The sequence below is a fragment of the Pieris napi genome, chromosome 15 (assembly GCF_905475465.1).
Source record: "Pieris napi chromosome 15, ilPieNapi1.2, whole genome shotgun sequence".
NCBI lineage: Eukaryota > Metazoa > Arthropoda > Insecta > Lepidoptera > Pieridae > Pieris > Pieris napi.
This window is the reverse complement of record NC_062248.1, coordinates 2,747,830-2,770,671: the sequence shown is the minus strand read 5'-3', so window position 1 is coordinate 2,770,671 and position 22,842 is coordinate 2,747,830. Positions and strand designations below refer to the sequence as shown.

Below are 22,842 nucleotides of genomic sequence, written 5' to 3'. Positions count from 1 at the left end.
GTAGTTTGTTGTAAAAACGAATACAAATTCCAAATAAGGAGTGGTTTATTGGAGCCTGGTTGGTTGGTCGCTTAGTTACTAATGAAAGTCACCATTTGTTATTATAGTTAAATCTAAAGAATTAATGTAAATATAAAAACGATTCTATTTTAATTATTAAGTTAACTTTAATACAAAAGTACCTTTTGATATAATTATATTACACATTTGATTATTAATAATAATTAGTTATAAGTTAAATCGCGCGTAAAATAACGTCAAGGATAAATCTTGAATGTCAAGATGGTCTAGATCCATAGATTAAAAATAACTCAACCGGTAATTGTAATTGGTCATGTATGTCGATTTAATAGGCACTGCCTTAAATGGTTTCAATTTTTTTATAACTGTGACTTTAAAACGTGACAGACATACCTACGACTGATTGAGTTAATTTTTATCAAGAATCTATAAAAGAAAGTTAAACTGTGACCTGTCTAGCAATATTTTTTTAAATATATGTTTATTAGTAAAGGGCTGTTTCAATCTTTATGAGTTTTATTTATTTATTTTTAAACCAAAAATGGGATATTTAATATTATTCATATCAATCAATACAGTATTTTCAATTTTCTTCACCTACATAGTAATAGTAAAAAGAAAATTATAACAAGTTTAAAAGTTTGTCTCCTGTGGCATTGTACCTTTAACGCTGGCAGCATTTGCTCGCTGTATTTGCGATACATATTCGTTGAGGGAGGAAAGCACCAGCCTTGCGATTCTGTAACTCACTTTTCGAACTCTCAAGCTTATCAGAATGCCAAATCGTAAAATGCGAAAACCGCAGTCAGAGTTCGAAAAGTGAGTTACAGAATCGCAAGGCAGGACTGGAGTCACCGCTACTATCTACCAGGCGCCAACTTAAATATTTAATTAGCGCCTGTGCATTTGCACCCCACAGATCAAGAGTCTACTCCAAAGTGAACTAAATCGAAGTTGGAGGAAAGAGAAATATTTGAGCCTTTTATTATTTTCCGCGTGCTCTGCGGCCGCTCCAGCTTTTTGCATTTTTGTTTTATTTAATTGTTTATTATATTATCGTTTAATTTAATTATTTTTAATTAGAATAAAAACAAAATCAGTTTCACTATTCACTTGTCTTATCACACATGTTTTTATTCGGCTTTAAAATTGAAAGACTTTTATATATCGATATCAAAAAATTCTTCATCTTCATCACTTCAACTAATTAACTCTTAATATAATGTATTCAATTTCAGTAATATAAAGTCAAATATTGTTGTTAGGGTAAAAACACACTTTTATTTTCGTTTATTGATAAGTATAATTCATAGCATCTGCGCTTACGCAGCTTCCTCCGTAGCACACTGAAAACCCTGACATGTTAGTTAAAATATTTAATTTTTTAACTTTTATAAGAGAGACTTAAATAGAACTTTCAAATCCTCATGGCCAGTCTCAACACTTTAACTGGTAAAATAAATAAACGATTGCAATTAGTTTTAAAACATATTTCAAGTATATCGTGTTTCATTCACGCTCAAAACTAGATTAAGTAAATTTTAAAAAGTTAATAATTGCTCGCGGCAAATGCATTTATTTTATCGTCATAGTAAATAGACACTTGTTGCGATAAAATAAAAACAGTTGCACAATGTGAACAATAGATACTATAATACGGTTATTATTACGGTTAATATAGTATTTAAATATATAACACGATATAAAACAATTGACTGTATATCAGTGCTTGGTGGTGGGTAATTCGTGTATCGGCATTTCAAAACTTTCTTCTTAATAAAACAAGGATTTTCAAGCAATATGAGGAATATAGTCAAGTTGACACTTAAATTTATTCAAATATATATACTATAATACGAAAATAATATTATCGAATTTTGCGTTTTTGGTTCGCACGAGGTCGATTTTATTCGTGAAGTAATTTATTAATCAAATTACACCATATGATTGCATGTAAATAAATATATATAACATAAAATATCCTGGAATTAGTCAAAATAAGATATGACATTAAATTGAGAAATTTCCCTATCAATTGGTAAGATAATAATGTTTAAAAATTGAAATTGAAACTTATTTAGAAAATTAATTTGGTCCCTGTGGCAGTGTACCTTTAACGCTGGCAACATTTCCTCGCTGTATTGCGATACTTATTCGTTTCGTAGAAAACCAAAAATAATTGATGCTAAGCGATGGGCACGTTGCCCGTTATAATGACAGATGGTCTAAAACAGTAACCGAATGGACTGGTCCAAAAGGGATAGGGGCAGACCAATAGAGCGATGAGACGGGATCGAAAAGGTAGCTGGAAAAAATTGGATGACGATGGGACAAAATAAAATATAATAAAAGTTAGAGGAGACCTTCTCCAGGACAGGGGCGCTCAGAATAGTATTTTTTTTTATTTATATCTATTATGTATGTCAATAAGATGTGGATGAATAAAGGCTAATTATTATTGTGATACTTATTCGTTAAGCGATGAAAGCATCAGCTCTGGGGTCACCGGTACTATCTACCAGGTGCCAACTTAAATCTTTAATTAGCGCCTGTGCCCTTGAGCTCCACGGCCCACTAGCCTCTACTCAAAAGGGAACAAAATGAAAGTAAGAAGAAAAGAAGAAAGACTCTTATATTTGAGCCGTTTATTTATTCCGCCTGATCAACGGCCGCGCCAACTTTTGTGCTTGTCCGAGGAAGGTGAGACAATAGAAAGATAATATTAGTTTAGTTTATTCAACTTGTTATACAATGATTAACATTAATGCACAAATTAGGAAGCTAAAACGAAAAACTTATCAAAGATTTATTTTCATTTGTTAATCTTCTTTTGAAGTTGAGTATTCAGATCTTAGTTGCATACAGAGATCTACAAAGTACATTTACATACAGTGGCACCATATGTAAATTAACCATATATTATTAACCGCACGTAACCAGATATAACCATATAATGTATATTCTATTGTCAATAACATTAAATAAAACATTTCCGGTATATTTATAATTAAAAATATATCTTTACAGCTTCATGATCAACGTACTCAGACTCCTGGATCTTATACTATTTCAATATAAATTAAGCCCTGTCTTCGGTAAGCCAAGTCGAGCCGGTTTCTTCACGATGTTTTCCTTCACTACACCGAATGATAAAAGCGCACGTAGAAAGAAAGTCTATTGGTGCACAGCCGGGGACCGAACCTAAGACCTCAAGGATGAGAGTCGCAGCAAGTCCCTAATCGAACACTTATTTCGAACCCAAGTTGTATGTACCTTTAAATATACAAGTAATTTCAGAATTCTTTGATGTGACTTCATTATGATATTTATGTGAATCTATTACATTCCTACAGAAATACGAGAGGAACTCATTGATCAGGACTGTTTAGTAAAAATATATGTCAAATTGTCAGAAAACCCTTTGAGGTTTTTAAAATAAAAGTATTTTAGTACAATTTTTTATCTACATTATTTAATGCAATACACTCAATGAATTTAAAGCTTCTGTTATACATTTTTTATATGTAAAACAGATCTGTTTTGAAAAAAAAACTAGTTTGAAAACAAAGAGATTGGACCTTACAGAAATTTATGTCATAGCTACGAATTTAAAATTACGAAAGAACCTAAAAATGTTTGACAACCAAGCGACAATTTTTTCTTTCTAAAAAATTAAAAGACTTCAAATGATTTGAAGCTAGAAACGAATTGTATTATAATTGCTTTTTTTATTGTTACGTGTTTTTCACAGTTTAAACCTTCCCTGAACTTGCTTGATATTTAAAGGCCAAAATCAGCCGTTCTCGAGTTTTGGCGAGACAAATGAACAGCAATTCATTTACGGGCAATATATTAAGTGTGTGTTAATAATCCACTTTGCTTTAAAATATTTAAATCTTTAAAAATATATTCTGAATTTAAAATATATGCAGATTATAAAAAATAACAAAGATTTGTTGGTACAAACTTAGTAGTAGCGATACAGAATATAGAGAAATCTGAGACCATTTTTTATATGAGATCACAATGCGCAGACGCGGGCTCGCGCCATGGATGTCGACGCTGACGCGGGGATTAAGGGGCTAGGTCTAACACCTCAGCTCTTCACATGCCCTTAAGATGGGCAAGGATGGTTCAAGGAGAAATCTGAGATCAGCGCTAGTTTTGGTCATATCGAAGTATTTCTATTATATAAGCACAGCAGTTTAAATAGCCAATTTCCACGTGGCATTATCAAGGTCCTTCGACGAAGCTATCGCATCCTTTGAGCGGACAATTGCTTAAGTATATAATGATGTGCGTATGAATGCTACTATTATGTACCAATGCAGTGGCGAGTTGTATATAGACATTCGTAATGTGACCGCCTGTTAAAAATGACCTATGTTTGTGCAGTGCTATTTGTGTTAATCGTTTTACTTAACGGTAAGGGGCCTTTTTGTTTGACCGCTTGATTCTAGTTCAATCAAATAAGTAAGAACAGATTAAAGTAATCGAATTTGTATTACTACAAAGTCTTTTTTAACTAATGCACTACTGTCTCTTTTTGTCATCGTAAGCATTGAGAGAAAAAGATGAATGTTTGAGGATGTTTCACAAAATTTAGGTACATTTAATTTTCGTGAATTGTAGTAACTTCTTACGGACTGATTGATATTGCATATAAACTAAAAGTAATGTTGTATCTATCTTACTGTACCGGTTAGGTAATTCCCTTAGAAAGCAGGATTATGGCAAATTTTTATTAAAATTAAAAAAATAACTTTAGATGTGTCAAGGGACACCCGGTTGGAACGAAATTCCTTTCGATTAATTTATATGTTAATTGGTATCATAACAGTATGATAGATTTTCTCGACACCAATCTTACCAGTTCCCAGGCGGTCACCCATCCAAGTACTGACCTCGCCCGACGTTGTTTAACTTTGGTGATCGGACGAGAACCGGTGTATTCAACGTGGTATGGACGTTGGCGATAGCTAAATCGAAAATGTAAAATATAACAACTATAGCAAAAAGTGTCGTTACAACTTTTGGTCTTAATTTATTCCGTCTAGCCCCCTTTCGCAACGCTTGATAACTTCGTTCCAACAAGACTAATTTAGTTAAGTGATTCCAAAAATAATTTTCATTTCTTATCCCTACAAAAAAAAGCCAACATCACGAGGTTTCTCAGGCGGTCACCCATCCAAGTACTGACCTCGCCCGACGTTGCTTAACTTCGGTGATCGGACGAGAACCGGTGTATTACAATAGCAAATAGCAAAAAAGTGTCGTGACAACTTTTCGTAAGAATTTTTTCCGTCTAGCCCCCTTTCACAACGCGCGATAAGGAACTTCGTTCCAAAAACTTTCAATTAAGAAACCTAATTTAATACTACCTACTCGTTGAATAACTACTACCTCGGAGAACGCGTTTTGACCAAAATTCACCGATGTCCAGAGTTGACATATGAGAGTGTCCATAGTTGCTCCCCACACACTTTAAGAGCGATTTTTGTCTAATGTTTATTTAAATTATATTATTGTTTTGCTTAATTTCTTTTTATTATTTCTTATATGCTATGTTTGCCTGTAAGTGCTTGACACATTAAAAATTGTATTTTATTTTTCTTTTATCCATGTATCATTTTACCGAGCATTGGCAAGCTTTTATAAAAAAATAAAAAATTACCTTTTTATACAATGGGCAATTATAAATCTATAGAAGTTAACAATAATGTGGCTTTGGCCTAGGCCCAAGTAACTAGGGTGCAAGAGAGTATAGAAAACAAACTGAATACATTAGGAATTGTATTAATAATCACGGTGCTACTTGTCATCGTGGTTCTGTATGGAGTCAAAAGGTACTGCAGAGCCAAAATGCAAAATTGGTTGAGGAGACAAATGATGCACGTTGCGCAACCAATACACGTGCAACAACAACCCTCTGTTGTATAATTAGTGTAATTGTATTTTTTATGTGTAATGTTTATTGGAACGAAGTTCCTTATCGCGCGTTGTGAAAGGGGGCTAGACGGAAAAAATTCTTACGAAAAGCTGTCACGACACTTTTTTGCTATTTGCTATTGTAATACACCGGTTCTCGTCCGATCACCGAAGTTAAGCAACGTCGGGCGAGGTCAGTACTTGGATGGGTGACCGCCTGGGAACACCTCGTGATGTTGGCTTTTTTTTTCGTCGTAAGATTGGTGTCGAGAAAATCTATCATACTGTTATGATACCAATTAACATATAAATTAATCGAAAGGAATTTCGTTCCATCCGGGTGTCCCTTGACACCTCTAAAGTTTTTATGTAATATGTGTAATGTGTAAACAGAAAAAATTTAAAAAATATTTATTATGTAATATGTGTAAAAAAAACTTTCAATTAAGAAACCTAATTGAATAATACCTACTCAGTCGAAACTGAATAGACAATTGTATTAGTGTAGGATTTCCTCAATTTAAAGTCCACTCCAAAGGCCAGAAATCTTGAGTTGAAAATAAAATACTTAAGAGGCCAATTTAATTTAATTTTTTGAAGCAGATTTAGCGAGTTCAACCCTTCCATACTAGGTACTCCTCACAGTAATCTAAGAGTTTCAGTACTTGGTACAATTCTTATTTATTATATGCTATATATTACTAGCTGACCGGGCAAACGTCGTTTTGCCATGTATATCATTTATAATAAAAAAATAGGGGTTGATTGTAGAGGGGTGAAAGTTAGGGGTTGTTTTTTTTTAATGCTGTATCATAAAAAAATAAAAACAGAAAAAAATATCTAAAAATAAAAAATAAATATTTAGGGTTGGACTACTCTTAACATTTAGGGGGATGAAAAATAGATGTCCGATTCTCAGACATACCCAATATGCACAAAAAATTTCATGAGAATCGGTCGAGCTGTTTCGGAGGAGATTAACCACAAACACCGCGACACGAGAATTTTATATATTAGATAAAGATATTGTGTAGAGTACTCGCGTTGGTTGGGATTTTATTATTACATCCATTAAAAAAGCATGACGACATGTACTTAACCCTTATTAATCGAGCAACGAGTCAAGCTAAAATTGTCAGTTTTAGCTGTATTCTACATAATTTGATGATATTATAAATAAAACTAGCTATTTTATTTCTTAATCATCATTGCAATTTTTTAAGACAACATGCGGTCAATTTCAATATAACAATAAACAACAAATCAATATGGTACTGCCGTTTGCGGTCGATTACCTTGCGTTGAATCATTGTTTTTAATGAAAAACCTCATAAAATTTGACAATAACAATAATCCAGTAGAGCTACAACTTTTATGAGTTGAATGGCTAGGAGGGTAGTTAAAAATTCAACCACAAGCCTTTTTTGTTTTATGAGTTACCTGTAACGGGTCCGGTTTGCCTCGATCCACCAGTGTTTTCGCTAGATAGTCCCAAATAATCTCCAAACCTTCCAAAGTACTCTAACGATAAATTATTGCCGAGCCCCAGCAGAACCTGAGTAGAGCTTCAAGGTGAGTGGATGAGAATGGATTTACCAGTGTGTGTGGATGTGAGTTTATGAGAGTGTCTTGCAACATTTTTTAAAATTGGAATCAGTGTTTTTTTTTTTAATTTTAATTATAATTCAGTCCAAGTCCAATGGGTCATAAACATACATCAGTGGCGCTACAACCTTTTTAGATCTGGGCCTCAGATTTTAGTATCTGTATAAATCAAATAGGCAAGTAGGTGATCAGCCTCCAATGCCTGACACACGCCGTTAACTTTTCGGGTCTAAGGCAAGCCGGTTTCCTCACGATGTCTCCCTTAAAGGAATGCGCACATAGAAAGTCTATTGGTGCACATCCGGGGCTTGGACTTACGACCTCAAGGATGAGAGTCGCACGCTGAAGCCACTAGACCCACACTGCTCAATGGCTTTTGATTGTCTTCGTCTAGTTTATTGTTAGTTTTATAGGCATCAGTCTACGACAGACCAACGTTGATTTTTGGGTCTACATACCGGGTTTTCAATGAACGACCACAGCCTTGGGATACTTTAAACTGCTAGGCAACCAGTGCTTATATCTTACGTATTATCGACCATGACTTTGAAATTTTTATAATTGACTGGCAATTTTCGCGTATAAGACCGTGACAATCACATGATAAATTTGATGAATGGTATTTATCACACTAACATTGTGTAGCATTTGTTTATATGTTACATGACATTCTCTGTAACAACTAAGAACAAAAAGATAGTGGCGCAGATTCTTCATATGTTTTTACCGTCACACAGCACGCCGTTGATTCTTGGGACTTACTTACCTTCTATTCCTTCATATAAGCAAATATTTAAAATTATTTAACAGATTATAACGGGCTCATTAAAACCAAGAATTGAAATTTAAAAATATCCTACCACACTTTTTAATTACATGTTAGCAAATAAATATTATGTTCTATCATCTATATATATCCTTTTTTGCTTTCCATGCTAAAAAAAACATCTCAAGAAAAAAAATCATATCTCATAAATAAACTCTGAAGAATATACATAATAAGCCTTTATTCATCCACAACTTATTGGCATATATTTAACAAAATAGATAAAAATAAAATTTCTACTATTCTAAGATGCGGGTCCGGAAGCCCCTCGTCCATCTTTTTCTACCCTATTTTGTTTTGTGCCCTTTCAATCCCGTCGACCCATCGCTCTATTGGTCTAAAGAAAGCATACATTAAACAAAACCTTAAAATGTACCAAAACCACAAATTAGTTGTTTTGAATTGAAAACCTAATTTTCAACAATGCATTATCTGGGCGCGGCAATCATCGACTGTCTCTCTTGTTTATCTAATACCCTCACCAATAACCATATGATAGCATAAATTGTAAAATTATTTGCTTATAAAAGGATTTTATAACTGTTAATTCCACTTATAACACAATTACTAATGTTCATTATCAACCTAAACAAATATATTTAATAATTAGAAATCCCGAATTCTAACCTTAATTAACTCAATAATACTAATTGGCATTCTTTGTTTCAGATATCTCTGATTGTTGGTGAATAGATAATTATAGTTTACAAAGTCAACATATTGAGGACTTATCGAACCAATAGGAATAAACATTCATTATCAATATCATTATCTGCATAATTGATATCAAACATCGGACGAGTAAATAATAAAACAATTATTACAAATACTATATTGACATCCATTGTTGAATCAACCATCGTAACTGTTGCTGCTCTGTGGAACATGAACTAATACGATAAAATGGCTGACGAAAACCAAGACCCAGATAAGACAGAGGAGAAGCCTCTAAACAAGAAATTGGTAAAGTACAAAGATAGAAACTTCTCGGAGAAACTATGCTACATAAGAGAAAATATAACAGTGGAGCCGCTTTTCGCTGGACTCATTATTCCCAGTGTGATATCCAGATTTGCGATGGGAAACTTCAATTTGGACAAAGCTTGCAGAGTGAACTTCGCGTTTGGTGACGAAATATGCAACGCATTGGTAAAGAAAAATAGCAACAACTTCTCAGAATACGAAAGACAAGTTCAGACACTCATATCCTCCATCGATATTTGGAGAAGCGTGATTAACACCGCATTACCATGTATTATTATCATGTTTTTGGGGGCTTGGAGCGATAGGACCGGAAAACGGAAGCTTTGCATACTTTTGCCCATTTTCGGGGAACTAATGACTTCGATAAATAATATCGTAAATGTATTTTTCTTTTATGAGATTCCTGTTGAAATTACTGTGTTCTTGGAGACTTTCTTTACGGCTGTTACTGGTGGTTGGGTGACAATGTTTCTTGGTGTCTTCAGCTACATAAGTGATATCACGTCGGAGAAGTCCAGGACTTTTAGAGTGGGCTTGGTCAGCTTTTGTATGACAGTCGGAGTCCCAATAGGGATAGCACTGGGAGGCATTCTGGTGCAGCGCATGGGTTACTACGCGCTGTTCTCCTCTACGAGTATATTATTTAGCTTCGTCCTGATGTATGGATGTTTCTGCTTGAAAGAGCCTGATGCGTTTCTGGAGGACAAAGGATTTCCAAAAGTAAGTACAAATTGATTTTACTCATTCGCTTCGGAATTTAAGGAAGATAACACAAGAGATTTTTTTTTATTAATATCTATATTACGTACATAAATAAATATGTATATATAGGGTTATAAGAATATTTTATTAGTAACTTTAGTCTCGATAATAAAAAAAGGCGTTTTATTATCATAATTCAAGATTTTAAGTTTATGGTTATAATGTCCTGACTCGATAAATGCGTTTTATCTGGTTCAGTATTACTTACTAAAATGATCTTGTAAATAAAATAATAAGTACTGATATGTTGAATTCACTTTGTGTATTTTCTCACATAAGTCAGATCTTGCCTTGATGATTAAGGTCAAATTTTATTTGGACCATTTCATAGTGTGGGTAGTTTACATTAACTGAAAGATCTAATGAAGGTACTGAAACCACCACCCAACTCTTACGTAGTCAGTAATGTCAATACATTAAGGGCGGGTATCTAAGAATTCCCTTCATTCGGCTCTTCAGCATAGTCTAATCTATAAATATTCGATAAAAAGGTTTTAATACAAAAAGCGCGTATTGCGTTAATTAATGTTTTCTCAAAGATACTCAGTTAAATTTGCCGGTACAAGTATCCGAGCCACTGTATCTGCTTTACAATGCTGCATACGTCTGCATTCCAAGATGCATTTAAAGCTACTTTAGAATAAAAGGTTTTTTAATACATTTACTCAAATCAATCTTTAACTTCTAATTACTTTGAATTATTTATTAAGATGTCTGATTAAATACTTATAATAATAAAATAATACACATTGAAATAAATAACTAAACTTAACATAAACTAAAATATATAATATAAATATATTATGTATATATGTATTATTAAAAATACACTTAACACTATTTTAAGGCGATTGCAAAGCTACTAGTAATAAACAAATTTAAATAACATTTTATTATGAAGCTAATAAAATGACTTGGCTATAGATATTGTCTATATACTGTTATCGTATTATGATAATTGTTTCGAAATACAATGTCAACTTGAATATTTAGCAACTATGAAAAATAAAATAAATATTATCGTATAATCCTGTGATAAGAACATAATATATGGGTTAGTTCTATTTAATCACCTCTTAATAAAATAAAACGGCAACAAGTTTCGTGTTCAATAGTTGAATGTATCAGAACGTTTGTATGTTGTGTGTGTGAAGTGTTCACGCTTCACACACACAACCTCTTTATTAGCGAAATATTCGGAAATTTTGACAGACAGGAGGCAGCATTGCGTTCCTGAATAGTCTTAGACCCGAAATTGAAGGTTGTCAAACATAGAAGGCTGATTCACTTGACAATAAAAAAAAATCAATGAAACAAATTATCTTTAGCTTTTTCCAGCTGCAAAGTTCTTGTGGTAGTATTTTTTCTTTTACGAAACCGTAAATAGGTTTTTTGTAGTAAGCCGCATATTTTTTAATCGTTTATTATCGTTTGCATAGCATGTAATTTTACATGATTTATGATATTGTAAATATATTTTATGCCATATAATATTACATTACAATAGATAAAAAAAGAATAGAATATGCTAGGTGCCAAATTCTCAGTTATAATACCACAAGAGCTTCAAAATTATCGGGTATTTGGGAAATGCCCGATAATTTTGAAGCTCGTGTGGTATTCGGGGGATTATTTTTCCGACCCAAATGTCGGCCAATAGAATTGCACCATGAGACGAAATGTACAGTTAACAAATAAGAATTTCATAATGAATAAAACAACTACTTAATACTTTTCTTGAAGCAACGACCAGAGAAAATTTTCACAAAAAATTATCATTATAATACCATGTAGGTTGTACCACGTGACGTCGAATGGTGCAATTCTATTGGCCGATATTTGGGTCGGAAAAATAATCATGTTATATACACTAAATAATAACTTTTTTGAATTTGATTTTCACACAGATTTCATTCAACCCATTACTTTAGAGATTTAATCAACCACTGTTCTAAATTTGAAATTTTAATTTGTATGTGAATTTAAGTTTTCGAAAACGAATAACTATATATATATATTTTGATACATATGGCAACATAATAAAAACTATCGTCTAAAAGACTTTTATCCTAGTAAAAACATATTAAAAAATATACAATTATTTGACGCATTGTGCACCGTTTTACACGTTCTTGGTACATATTACTTGATCTGGAACAAACAGATCCTAGTCTAGTACATCAAACTTTGATAAACTACTGAAGAGTAAAACAATAGGTACTCAAGGAAATGCACCACTTAACCGATAATACTTCAGATAAGTGTCGTATTACAACGTGTACCCTTTGTTAGATAGCCAATCTAAACATGACATAGACTATATGCACTTAAAAAAATCACTGCGCTATAACCTTTTTAAGTCTGGGCCTCAGATTTCTGAACCTGTTTCACGATCAGCCTCCTGTGGCTGACACACGCCGTCGACGTTTTTGGTCTAAGGCAAGCCGGTTTCCTCGTGATGCTTTCCTTCACCGTTCGAGCGAATGTTGAACGCGCACATAGACAGAAAGTCCATTGGTGCACAGCCGGGGATCGAACCTACGCCTCAGGAATGATAGTCGCCCGCTGTAGCCACTAAGCCAACACTGCATGTATGCTAACAAAATGCACTTAGAAAGGCATTAAACAGTAATAATAAGCAGCCATTTATTAGGATATTTAGGATCTTAAAACCAACAAGCAAGGTTCAGAGGCAACCGACTTGCATAAGAAAACACGTGCCACAATCTAAAGTCAATACCCATAATAGCGTTACTCATTTTAGTATTGTATTAGATTATTATTGTCCTAAATAGTTAGTAGGTTAGTTTTGAAGAATATATTTTTCCGTTGTCTGGTATTATGAAAATATAAATCATTAGACTATTTCGAGATAGATCTTCGACATTGACCTGGTTTATTTGTATAAAATATAGAACTTAATATTCATGCTGATCTTATTGATAAGTTTTCCTTTCTTGGTAATCGTGGAGTTACTAGAAATAAAAGTCTTTTGTACCAACAGCTCTTTTCTTTGCTACTTTTAATGCAGGCAACCTCGCTCTTACAATTTAATTTAACATTAATATATTTTAAATCAATCTTCCAAGTACCGTAATTTTGTTTATTACTCTTTATGAGTTTTAAGTTTTTAAATTTATATTTAATTTAAGATTAAATTTGCTATTTTTCTGTTATTGGTTTGTAATTTATATCTTCTAATATTATTTATAAAATATTTAATAGCTTACTGGCAGGTCAACACAATTCTTAACCGACTAAGATCCAACAGGCAATCAATAAAGTGCATTTTTGTAGTAGATATAAGAAGTACAAATATCCAATACCAATTAGTTTTTTGTGATTATTTTTCCGACCCAAATATCGGCCAATAGAATTGCACCATTCGACGTCACGTGGTACAACCTACATGGTATTATACTGAAAATTTTTTGTGAAAATTTTATCTGGTCGTTGCTTCAAGAAAAGTATTAAGTAGTTGTTTTATTCATTATGAAATTCTTATTTGTTAACTGTACATTTCGTCTCATGGTGCAATTCTATTGGCCGACATTTGGGTCGGAAAAATAATCCCCCGAATACCACACGAGCTTCAAAATTATCGGCCATTTCCCTCAAGGTTCCCTGCAAACAAATATAGTCGTCATGACGACTATAGTCGTTGTGAGACTATATTAATTGTTTGCAACGAACCTATCGGGAAATACCCGATAATTTTGAAGCTCTTGTGGTATTATAAGTGAAAATATCTCTAATTAGAACGTTGATGTATGGACAGACAAGCACCATTATTTTTATTTCTCCGAGAATCCATTTTATGTTACTTGAATCTTCGGGCAGAATCGAATATAAACGCGAATATTGAAATTAATTCTGTATTATTCGGGAAAATGGAGGGAAAAGACCAAGGGGACGCAGTCCAACACGATCGACCACGTATCACAAAACCTGGGCACTTTGGTCTCTCATTTCACCTAGCTGGAGATCGTCAGAGAAGAAGACAGCAGTGCAGTTATCTACCGCAACAGCAAGCGAACGGAGGAGGATTATTCAACAGTGTCTAAAAAATATTGTCATTAATAATTGGGTTTTATAAAGTTTAATTCCCAAAATGTCATAATATTTATGCAACGTATTGCTTGCATCTGCTCTAACGTACAATTTAAATATTTTAGTAATTAATTTTGCAATAGACCAGATTATCTTGGGGATTTGGGTCAAATACTTATTTCGATTAGGTTATCTAATGATATGCAAACGCGAAACTGTGCTATCACGTTATATATACATGATTACATTTTTGTGAATTACGAAAGCTATAGAAGATAACGAGTCTTGGCTGATACTGTCAAAAATTACTCTATGAATTAGTAGCTTAGTGGTTAACTATATTACCAACCCAAACTAAGTAGTAATGCTATATTATTGTACGCATCGGGTCTTCTAGGTCTGCTGAGCACTAACAAAATATTCTTCTTCTTCTTTTCTTCTTCTTCACTTTATTACTAAAGGTTGGCTGTTGACAGCTTTGATTAGCGGGTATCATGCGCTAGTCTAAAAAGCTTCTCAGCGGATGTGATCAGGGTCCACTCCCGTACGTTCCGCAATCACGACTTCTTCTACCAGCCCGACTCTTGCTTTGAATTTTGCCCACCATTATAAGCTGTAACAAGACGTTTCGATTATAAGGCAAAGCGTATCCGAGATATGGCACTTTCCATATTTTAACAGTCTGTATAAGCGTCGACCCGATTCGTTTAAGGACTCTTTTTTTTTTAAACGTTTCCAGATTATTCCCCGACTATGTAGTCGTCGGAGGTGTTAAAAAGCTTACATAAATGTATTGGTAACCCGAATGTTTACTTTCTATTACTATATTACTACTCTATTACTACCTATTTCTTTTGACAACCCCCTGCATGACCCTCACAGCAAATCCCAAAAAGATGCCTCTCAACCCAACATTGAGCATTATTCCCTTCAAACTCGTCTCCGTTACCTTCATGCCCATAGCTTGCTCAGCGTTATACCTGTCGTATCCATACATGGGACATGTTTAAGGACTCTTTCATTCATCACTCTTTGGATCCAGCTGATGTGAAGCATGTGTAATACCACATCTCAAAAGCCTTGAGGGTCTTTTTGTGTCCTTCTTTATTAGTCCATGCCTCACAGCCGTATAGTGCTACTGGCCAGATGTAACAGAGTAAGAGTCGAACCCTCAACTTGATACTAATGTGGCGACGAACTGAAGTACTAAACTTTCTTCGGTTTATAAAAACATAAACAACAGACATTGTTTTATGCTTGCGCCTTCCAATTTTTATATAAGTATTAAACACGGAGCTGATAAACCCAGTTTAATCCCGAAAGCCGTCGTGTCAGGCACGTATAGCTGGAAATACATCTTTGAGGTTCTGAAGATGCAGACGTTTAAGGCATAAAGCAGCACCGATGTATGTTAAAAGGCATCCGTACCTGACACTTGTCACTGGCGTGAATAACAGCTTTCGACTGTCGCACTTTTTATCTAACATTGTAAACCAATTATTATTGTAATTAATGTCGACGCTTCGGTGGACGGAGAAATTTGTGTTCCAATGTGATCTTTGAAAATCGGTTGTCTGTAAAGTCGGTTTACTGACGATAGTTGAACGTGACAATGTCACGAATCGCTCACTCAAGTAGGAGAGAGACAGATGTCGAACGCTGAAGAGCGCGGAGTCCGATTGTGCCTCTCTGCCGCTTCGCGCTCTCGCTTGCACTTCAAGCCTTAAATGGAACGCCTCAGAGCGAGGTAACGCCGCATGAGTCATGTTTTTTCGTGCGTGCAGCCGGCTCAATCGATTTATAAGACGTTGTCACGTCAAAAATAAATAAATAAAAATAATGTAATCTGTTTTTTTTTCAGATCGAGCGAACAGCTAACAAGGACGTGGCATTCTTCGACTTGTCTCACGTGGTAGAGACAGTCAATGTGGCTTTTCGACGACGTGCGTCAAACGCCAGGGTCAAAGTAATTCTCACGCTGGTTGCCGTTTTCATTATTTACGGACCTGCTATGTGTGAGTTAACTTTATTGCTTGTATAAGAAACCCGCCTACCACTTTATTACAAATGGTTTGCATAATAATTACTTTAAGAGTAGTTGAAATTTTCTCGTATATCGACGCCTATTGGATTACGGTCAGGAATGAGGATTTTCTACAGTTAGACGCTTAAATATATGTAGTTTCTGAATGCGTAAACTAGGGTAAATTGCAAAAAGTCAATAAGGGATTTTTTTAATTATGTAAAATGTATTTAATAATACATAACTTCAATCCGGTAAAAAAGTGTTTTCTTTAAATGTGTAAAAGTTATGTTAATAAAAGATTTAATTTAATTTAATTAATAAACTTGACAAGACAATACTATGTACAAGTCGTATTTCCAAAATGAACCATAAATAAAAGATTTAATAAAATATCTATAAAAAATGTTATTCATACACACTCATAAGATTAGTTTTAATTTTTTTTGTTGTTATTGTATTGTTATCTGTTGTTTTATTTTTTAATTTAGTTATTGACTTTTTGCACTTTACCCTACTAGGGTTGCCTGGAAGAGATCGCTTGTTAGCGATAAGGCCGCTTGTTGTAAATGTTTATGTACCAAATATGTAATGCAACAAAGTGTTCATAAATAAATAAATAATAATTTACCACAATAATAATGAGCAAATTTTATAATTTAATTAACACTTTCAGCTGAGCACGGCGTATTCTATTTGTTCGTGAGAAATCAACTCAACTGGGATATGTTGAAATACAGCTTTTTTGCCAGCTACTCCATCATTCTTCATTCAATAGGTAATTGACAAAACATTTAATTATTGCTATAACAAAAGTTTGTTTCTTAAAACCTTCGATATCGTAATTCGAAAACATCAACAAAGTACATTCATTGTATTAGAACATACATAGACATATTAAAAAAATTGTCCAACGTCATTGCTCTAATGTACAAAAAGGTCAAATCAAAGGAGTTTTTTGTTATTGCACGCAATGTCATAGTCTGTGGCACAAAATAATTTTACATCCGTGGTTGCGTCATATTTGCGCGCTTTTTGGGATGTGTGAAACGAAACATGTTATTTTATAAAAACATTCAATTAATGTGAGCAGTGTTGGCCTAGTGGCTTCAGCGTGCGACTCTCATCCCTGAGGTCGTAGGTTCGATCCCCGGCTGTGCACCAATGGACTTTCTTTCTATGTGCGTATTTAAAATTGGCTCAAACGGTGATGGAAAACATCGTTAGGAAACCGACATGTCTTAGACCCAGAAAGTCGACGGCGTGTGTCTAACGTGTGTGCGTGGTGGCTGATCACCTACTTGCCTTTTATATTGAAAAATGATCATGAAACAGATTCAAAAGTCTGAGGCCCAGACCTAAAGAGGTTGTAGTGCCACTGATATATTTTATTATTTATTTATTAATAATAATGGAATTAATATTTAATGAACAAACCATAATCATATGATTTGTGAAGCAAAATAATAAATGTTTCAGGTGTAATGTTCTCGATAACTGTGCTAAGTAAGAAACTACAATTTGATGACTCTCTTCTATGTGTCATTGCGATGATCAGCAAGTTCATTGGAGCGGTTTGGACTGCTTTCGTCAAAACTGACTTAGAAATGATTTTGAGTAAGTATTCAAACACCTACTATGTAACATTATAGAAATAGAGAGAAGGGTCCAACAAACCTGGAATAAATATTGGAGCCTAAAAGAAATATTTAAGAGTAACTTACCAATAACTCTCAAAGCTAAAGTTATGAACTCATGTCTACTACCCAGCTTAACTTATGGTAGCCAGACCTGGAAATTCTCTACACAAGCTGTGAATAAAATCAATGTATGTCAAAGAGGTTTAGAGCGAAGCATGTTGAACATAAATAGAAAAACAAATAAGACACACAAAGATAAGAGCCGTCACTAAATTTACAAACGCTTTAACTTTTGCCCGAAAACTGAAATGGCATTGGGCTGGCCATGTAGCAAGAATGTCTAGCAGAAAGTGGACCAAACGAGTTACCCAATGGAAAGGACCACCAGGCAAGAGGCGGAAGGGGAGACCCTTAGACCGCTGGGAAGATGATCTGAAAAGATCAGCTGGCAAAAACTGGCACTCTATAGCACAGGACCGACAACAATGGGCATCTTTGGAGGAGGCTTTTACCCAAACCGGGGTTCCTGTTAAATAAATAATATAAATATATAATACTAACATAATGTAAGCTAACCTACTAACAAAATCAATATTTTTGGTTACTTTAATATAACAACTACCAACTATTGTAAAACAGGAAATAAAAAGGCTTATTATTATTATTATTATTTAAACACAGAAAATTGCGCTCAAGTAGCAAGTCATGATTTTTTGTATACAGAAAATGTGATAATAATTTCAGTTAAACTCTCGCATTATTATGTAATCATAATAATACTTTTTTATTATTGAACAATTTTATTATGTGCTAATATTCCTTTTTTAATATTATTAACGTATTGTTGCGTTCGAAATAATAACAATAGTTTTGATTCCAGGTTTTTGCGTTACAATTCGAAAATATTATTATATCTATTTCCACATAATAGGGGTAATTTTTTTTCAGTTCCAATCATTGAATTTTTTTCTTCGGCAATCATGACGTCACTGCGCTCAATGATAACAAAACTCGTCGAGAAAGATGAAACAGGTATTTATTTGAATAACTCATTCATAAACTAAATAGTTTTGTTTTTATCGCCCTTATGGCACCAACAAAACAAAACACAATCGCCCATAAGGTAGATTTGTAACCATGGTTACAGTTCTTGATAGATGGGAATAACATTGTTACCATGGTAACACACTAACTTTAAGGTTTACTTCACAGAATGTTAGTGAATTAAACAAATCATCTAACCACCTTTAATTAAAACTAATTTCATCATGCCATTATTTTATGTTTGTTTATATATATATTTTAATTTTGTTATATCTTCAGTATAGTTTCTATCTTTCTATATTTCTAGCAAAAGTGAATTCTCTCTTCGCTTTGACGGAAACCTTAGCATCGCTGGTGTTCCATCCACTCTACTCCTGGCTTTACATGAAGACGCTGAAGCTTCTACCTGGAGCCGTCTTCCTCACTAGTGCAGCACTGATTATACCAGCCTCGGTTATTTTAGTGTAAGTTAAACAATATCTAATATATAAAATTCTCGTGTCGCGGTGTTTGTAGTTAAACTCCTCCGAAACGGCTCGACCGATTCTCATGAAATTTTGTGTACATATTGGGTATATCTGAGAATCAGACAATATATATTTTTCATCCCCCTAAATGTTAAGGGTAGTCCACCCCTAAATATTTTTTTTTTATTTTTTAATATTTTTTTCTGTTTTTATTTTTTTATTATACAGCATAAAAAAATACATACAACCCCTAACTTTCACCCCTCTACGATTAACCACCTTTTTTTTATTATAAATAATATACATGGCAAAACGACGTTTGCCCGGTCAGCTAGTATTATATAAAAGTAACATAAATCACAGATTTGTGTTAAAATTATTTGTAAAGTAATTATTTTAAAATTAAGCAGGAAAAATAATAGAAATGCTCGCTAAAAATATGAATAATATAAGATATGATAAGATTATATTGTTATTAGGTTATCACTAATCCCAAAATGATATCATTTAAACGGAATCCATTAGAATACTATTTCAAATGAATTTCGGAATAACAACTGCGATTAAAAAGAGTGGTTGAGACTCCTCCTTGCCAGTTCCCCTCAGCCTCTCTACGGTCTTGAGATCTTTAATTGTGTTTTAATATTGACGTTCATATATATATACATTATACACCAATAGGAATATATAGCTATCCTTATAGGGAAGCCCGGCTACCAATTTTTCTAAGATTAAAAAAACTTAAAATGGATATAATTTATTCATATTATAGCTAATATGATGATACCTCAATAATAAATTTAAATGAGGGCCTAGCTAACTGCTTCTCTCTTTAATCAGCAATTCCTAGCCCTATACGATTTTCATAAGTTTTGAATTAATATGAATGAAATCTTTAAACAATCTGAATTAATTGATTGAATCTTTAGTATCTATCAGCAGAAGGCATCGCAAAATAGAATCACGCAATTATTTTTTTATAAATATTTAGTCTATTTGATATTTAATCATTAAACATAACGGCCTAGACTAATTAAATTTAAGTCTAATCTAATTTACTAAAGAAAGAAAGTGTTCAATAACACAACTTATAGTCTCTATTGGGGCGAAGATACTCACACACATCTAAGTTTATATCACAATATTATATCATAATAAGAGCAGTGTTGGCTTAGTGGCTTAACCGTGCGACCCTTATCACTGAGGTCGTGCGTTCAAATCAGCGCTACGTACCTATGGAATTTTATTTCTATCTGAGCAATTAGTTTGCTCCTATGTTAAACGCAGACATTTCAAGCCTATACGTAGATATCGACAACATATCTCAGACACACAAGGAAACTCCCACTACATTATTATAATTGTAACGTACTGTATGAAACAAACAAAGCGACACGATGTTTTTGATAAAAAGTTTGGTACAAATTTATTTTTGCTGTTTTGAACAGCGTGATTGCATTATTAATTACACATATATATGAGGAATTTATTTCTAAAGAATAAGTATAAATAGTAAAATTACGTTACAAAATCGTGAATTTTATTTCGATTTGCAGATACTTCTTCATTCAACATAGAAAAGCTGTGTCTACGGCACGAAAGATCGCTTTAGAAAATCAAGAGAAAAATGATGCAGAAACGGAAAGTGTTCCGGAAAAAACTGAAAAATCATATCTACCAGATAATATAAAGCCCACGGAATTTACTGAAAAGACTAAATTATAGAACTCACTATTTAAATAAGTTTTGTAATAATTTGTAAATATTAAATTTTAAGACTTTAGTTATAAAATTTGGAGGTGTCATTGTTTATTTTGAATAGTAATTAAATAAATTTCCCTTTTTATTTTTTACTCTAAATGGCCAAGAATCTCATTAAAATAGTAAGAGAAGTACTTTAAATGAATTTTTAAATATCTGTTGGTTGTTCGATCGCGTGTTCTATCCTTTGCCAAATAAATCAGTTGCCGATAAAATAAATTATTAATCAATGAATAGTTGAAGTTTTTAGTGATTTTAGTGAAGTTTTTACACGCTTTATATTAGCTTCACCTGTATGTATGTATGTATGTATGTAACCGACTCCTTCGGACTCGATTTTGACCCACTTTTAACGGACAGATTTAATTCAACCTTTGCGCACCTGTCAAAGATCGATGACAATGCAATAATCCGAAAAAAAATAAAACAATTTAACTAAAAAATAAAAAATTAATAATAGTTTAAAAAAACTAAAAAACACGCTTTTAAAGCACATTAAACTAAAAAGTGAAAAATAATTCCTAATTTAGGCTGAAAATGGTAATGAACAAAAAATACTGGTATTATTGTGAGAGTATTTGACTATTGGTACTATAACCAAGTGAATTCTGTAAGATGGAGAAAAGTTGAATCCGAAACATTTGGTATGGGGTGTGGAGTAAGACGGGGTGGGTCCTCATCCCCTCGACTATTCAATCTCTATTCTCTATGTCAACGACTTATTGAGCTCCTTAGGAATCGTGGTGTGGGCTGTTCCGTAGGTGGCACATTTGTCAATAATATTAATTATGTAGACGATATGGTTCTATCGACTCCTTTAGTAGGCGCCATCAAAAAGCTTTTAAAGATGTGTGAAGAGTTCGCGGCAGCTCATGGACTCAGGGATAAAAGTAATATATTAGTATTTCAGTCGCGCTAAAATAAAGTTGATATAGTTAAACCAGTGATGCTTAACGATGTGCCACTTAGTGGCGGAATAGAAGTATTTGGATCATTGGGTTGCAGAGGATTTGTCTGATAGCACTGATCTGGAGCGAGAAAGAAGAGCGTTAGCAGTAAAGGGTAATAAGCTGGCCCGCAGGTATGCGCGTAGCTCACCAGAAGTCAAAGTTATTAAAAAAAACCTTAAAAAAAAGAAACACCTACAGAGGGTACAGTACAAGAAATGCATAATTAATTAACAAAAAGATACTAAAAATAACATGCAACTATAACTAAAATTAAATAAAATAAAATCTAAAGAAAAAATATAAATGTATTAAAAATAAAATATATAAACAGACATGTTAAATACTTACTACGCAACTTAGACCGAATTGTTACTAATACTAACGAAATAAATAAATTTAAATAAGTATCAATAATATATAGCCCAGTAATATTTACTTGAGGATTGATCAACTTTGTAATGTTTATCTTGACAATAAGTGAGAACACGTGGAACGTATAATTTATGATATATACAATATACATATATTATAATTAGCATTCTGTGTCATATGTTAAATTGTTAGGTTTAGTCACATAGGGTTCCTCACAATGTTGGCGTTTTCGTTAGAGCAAGTGTTCAATTCTACAATTCTTATGGTGGCTGTACACACTCGTCGAGACACCCCGAGACAGGCCGAGTGCGAGAGTGTACAGTAGAGCTCTCGTCTCGCCTCGCTTCCTCGCAGTTGGTCTCGCCTCTCTCGGTCGCCTGTCGGTTTTTTGCGCACGAGTCAAAGGGTC

General features: G+C 33.6%; 1 protein-coding gene and 1 pseudogene across 1 annotated transcript; one reads left to right on the top strand and one right to left on the bottom strand.

Annotated features, from left to right (window-relative positions):
• The first annotated feature begins 4,318 nt into the window (after positions 1 to 4,318).
• On the top strand, positions 4,319 to 21,090 carry LOC125056772 (proton-coupled folate transporter-like). Its single transcript, XM_047660056.1, has 8 exons — positions 4,319 to 4,446; positions 9,050 to 10,084; positions 16,038 to 16,191; positions 16,876 to 16,977; positions 17,679 to 17,816; positions 18,788 to 18,871; positions 19,191 to 19,347; positions 20,907 to 21,090. The coding sequence occupies exons 2-8, from the start codon at positions 9,284 to 9,286 to the stop codon at positions 21,073 to 21,075; spliced, it is 1,605 nt and encodes a 534-aa protein (XP_047516012.1). The 5' UTR covers positions 4,319 to 4,446; positions 9,050 to 9,283; the 3' UTR covers positions 21,076 to 21,090.
• Positions 4,880 to 4,995, bottom strand: LOC125056986 (annotated as a pseudogene).
• Positions 21,091 to 22,842: the final 1,752 nt, after the last annotated feature.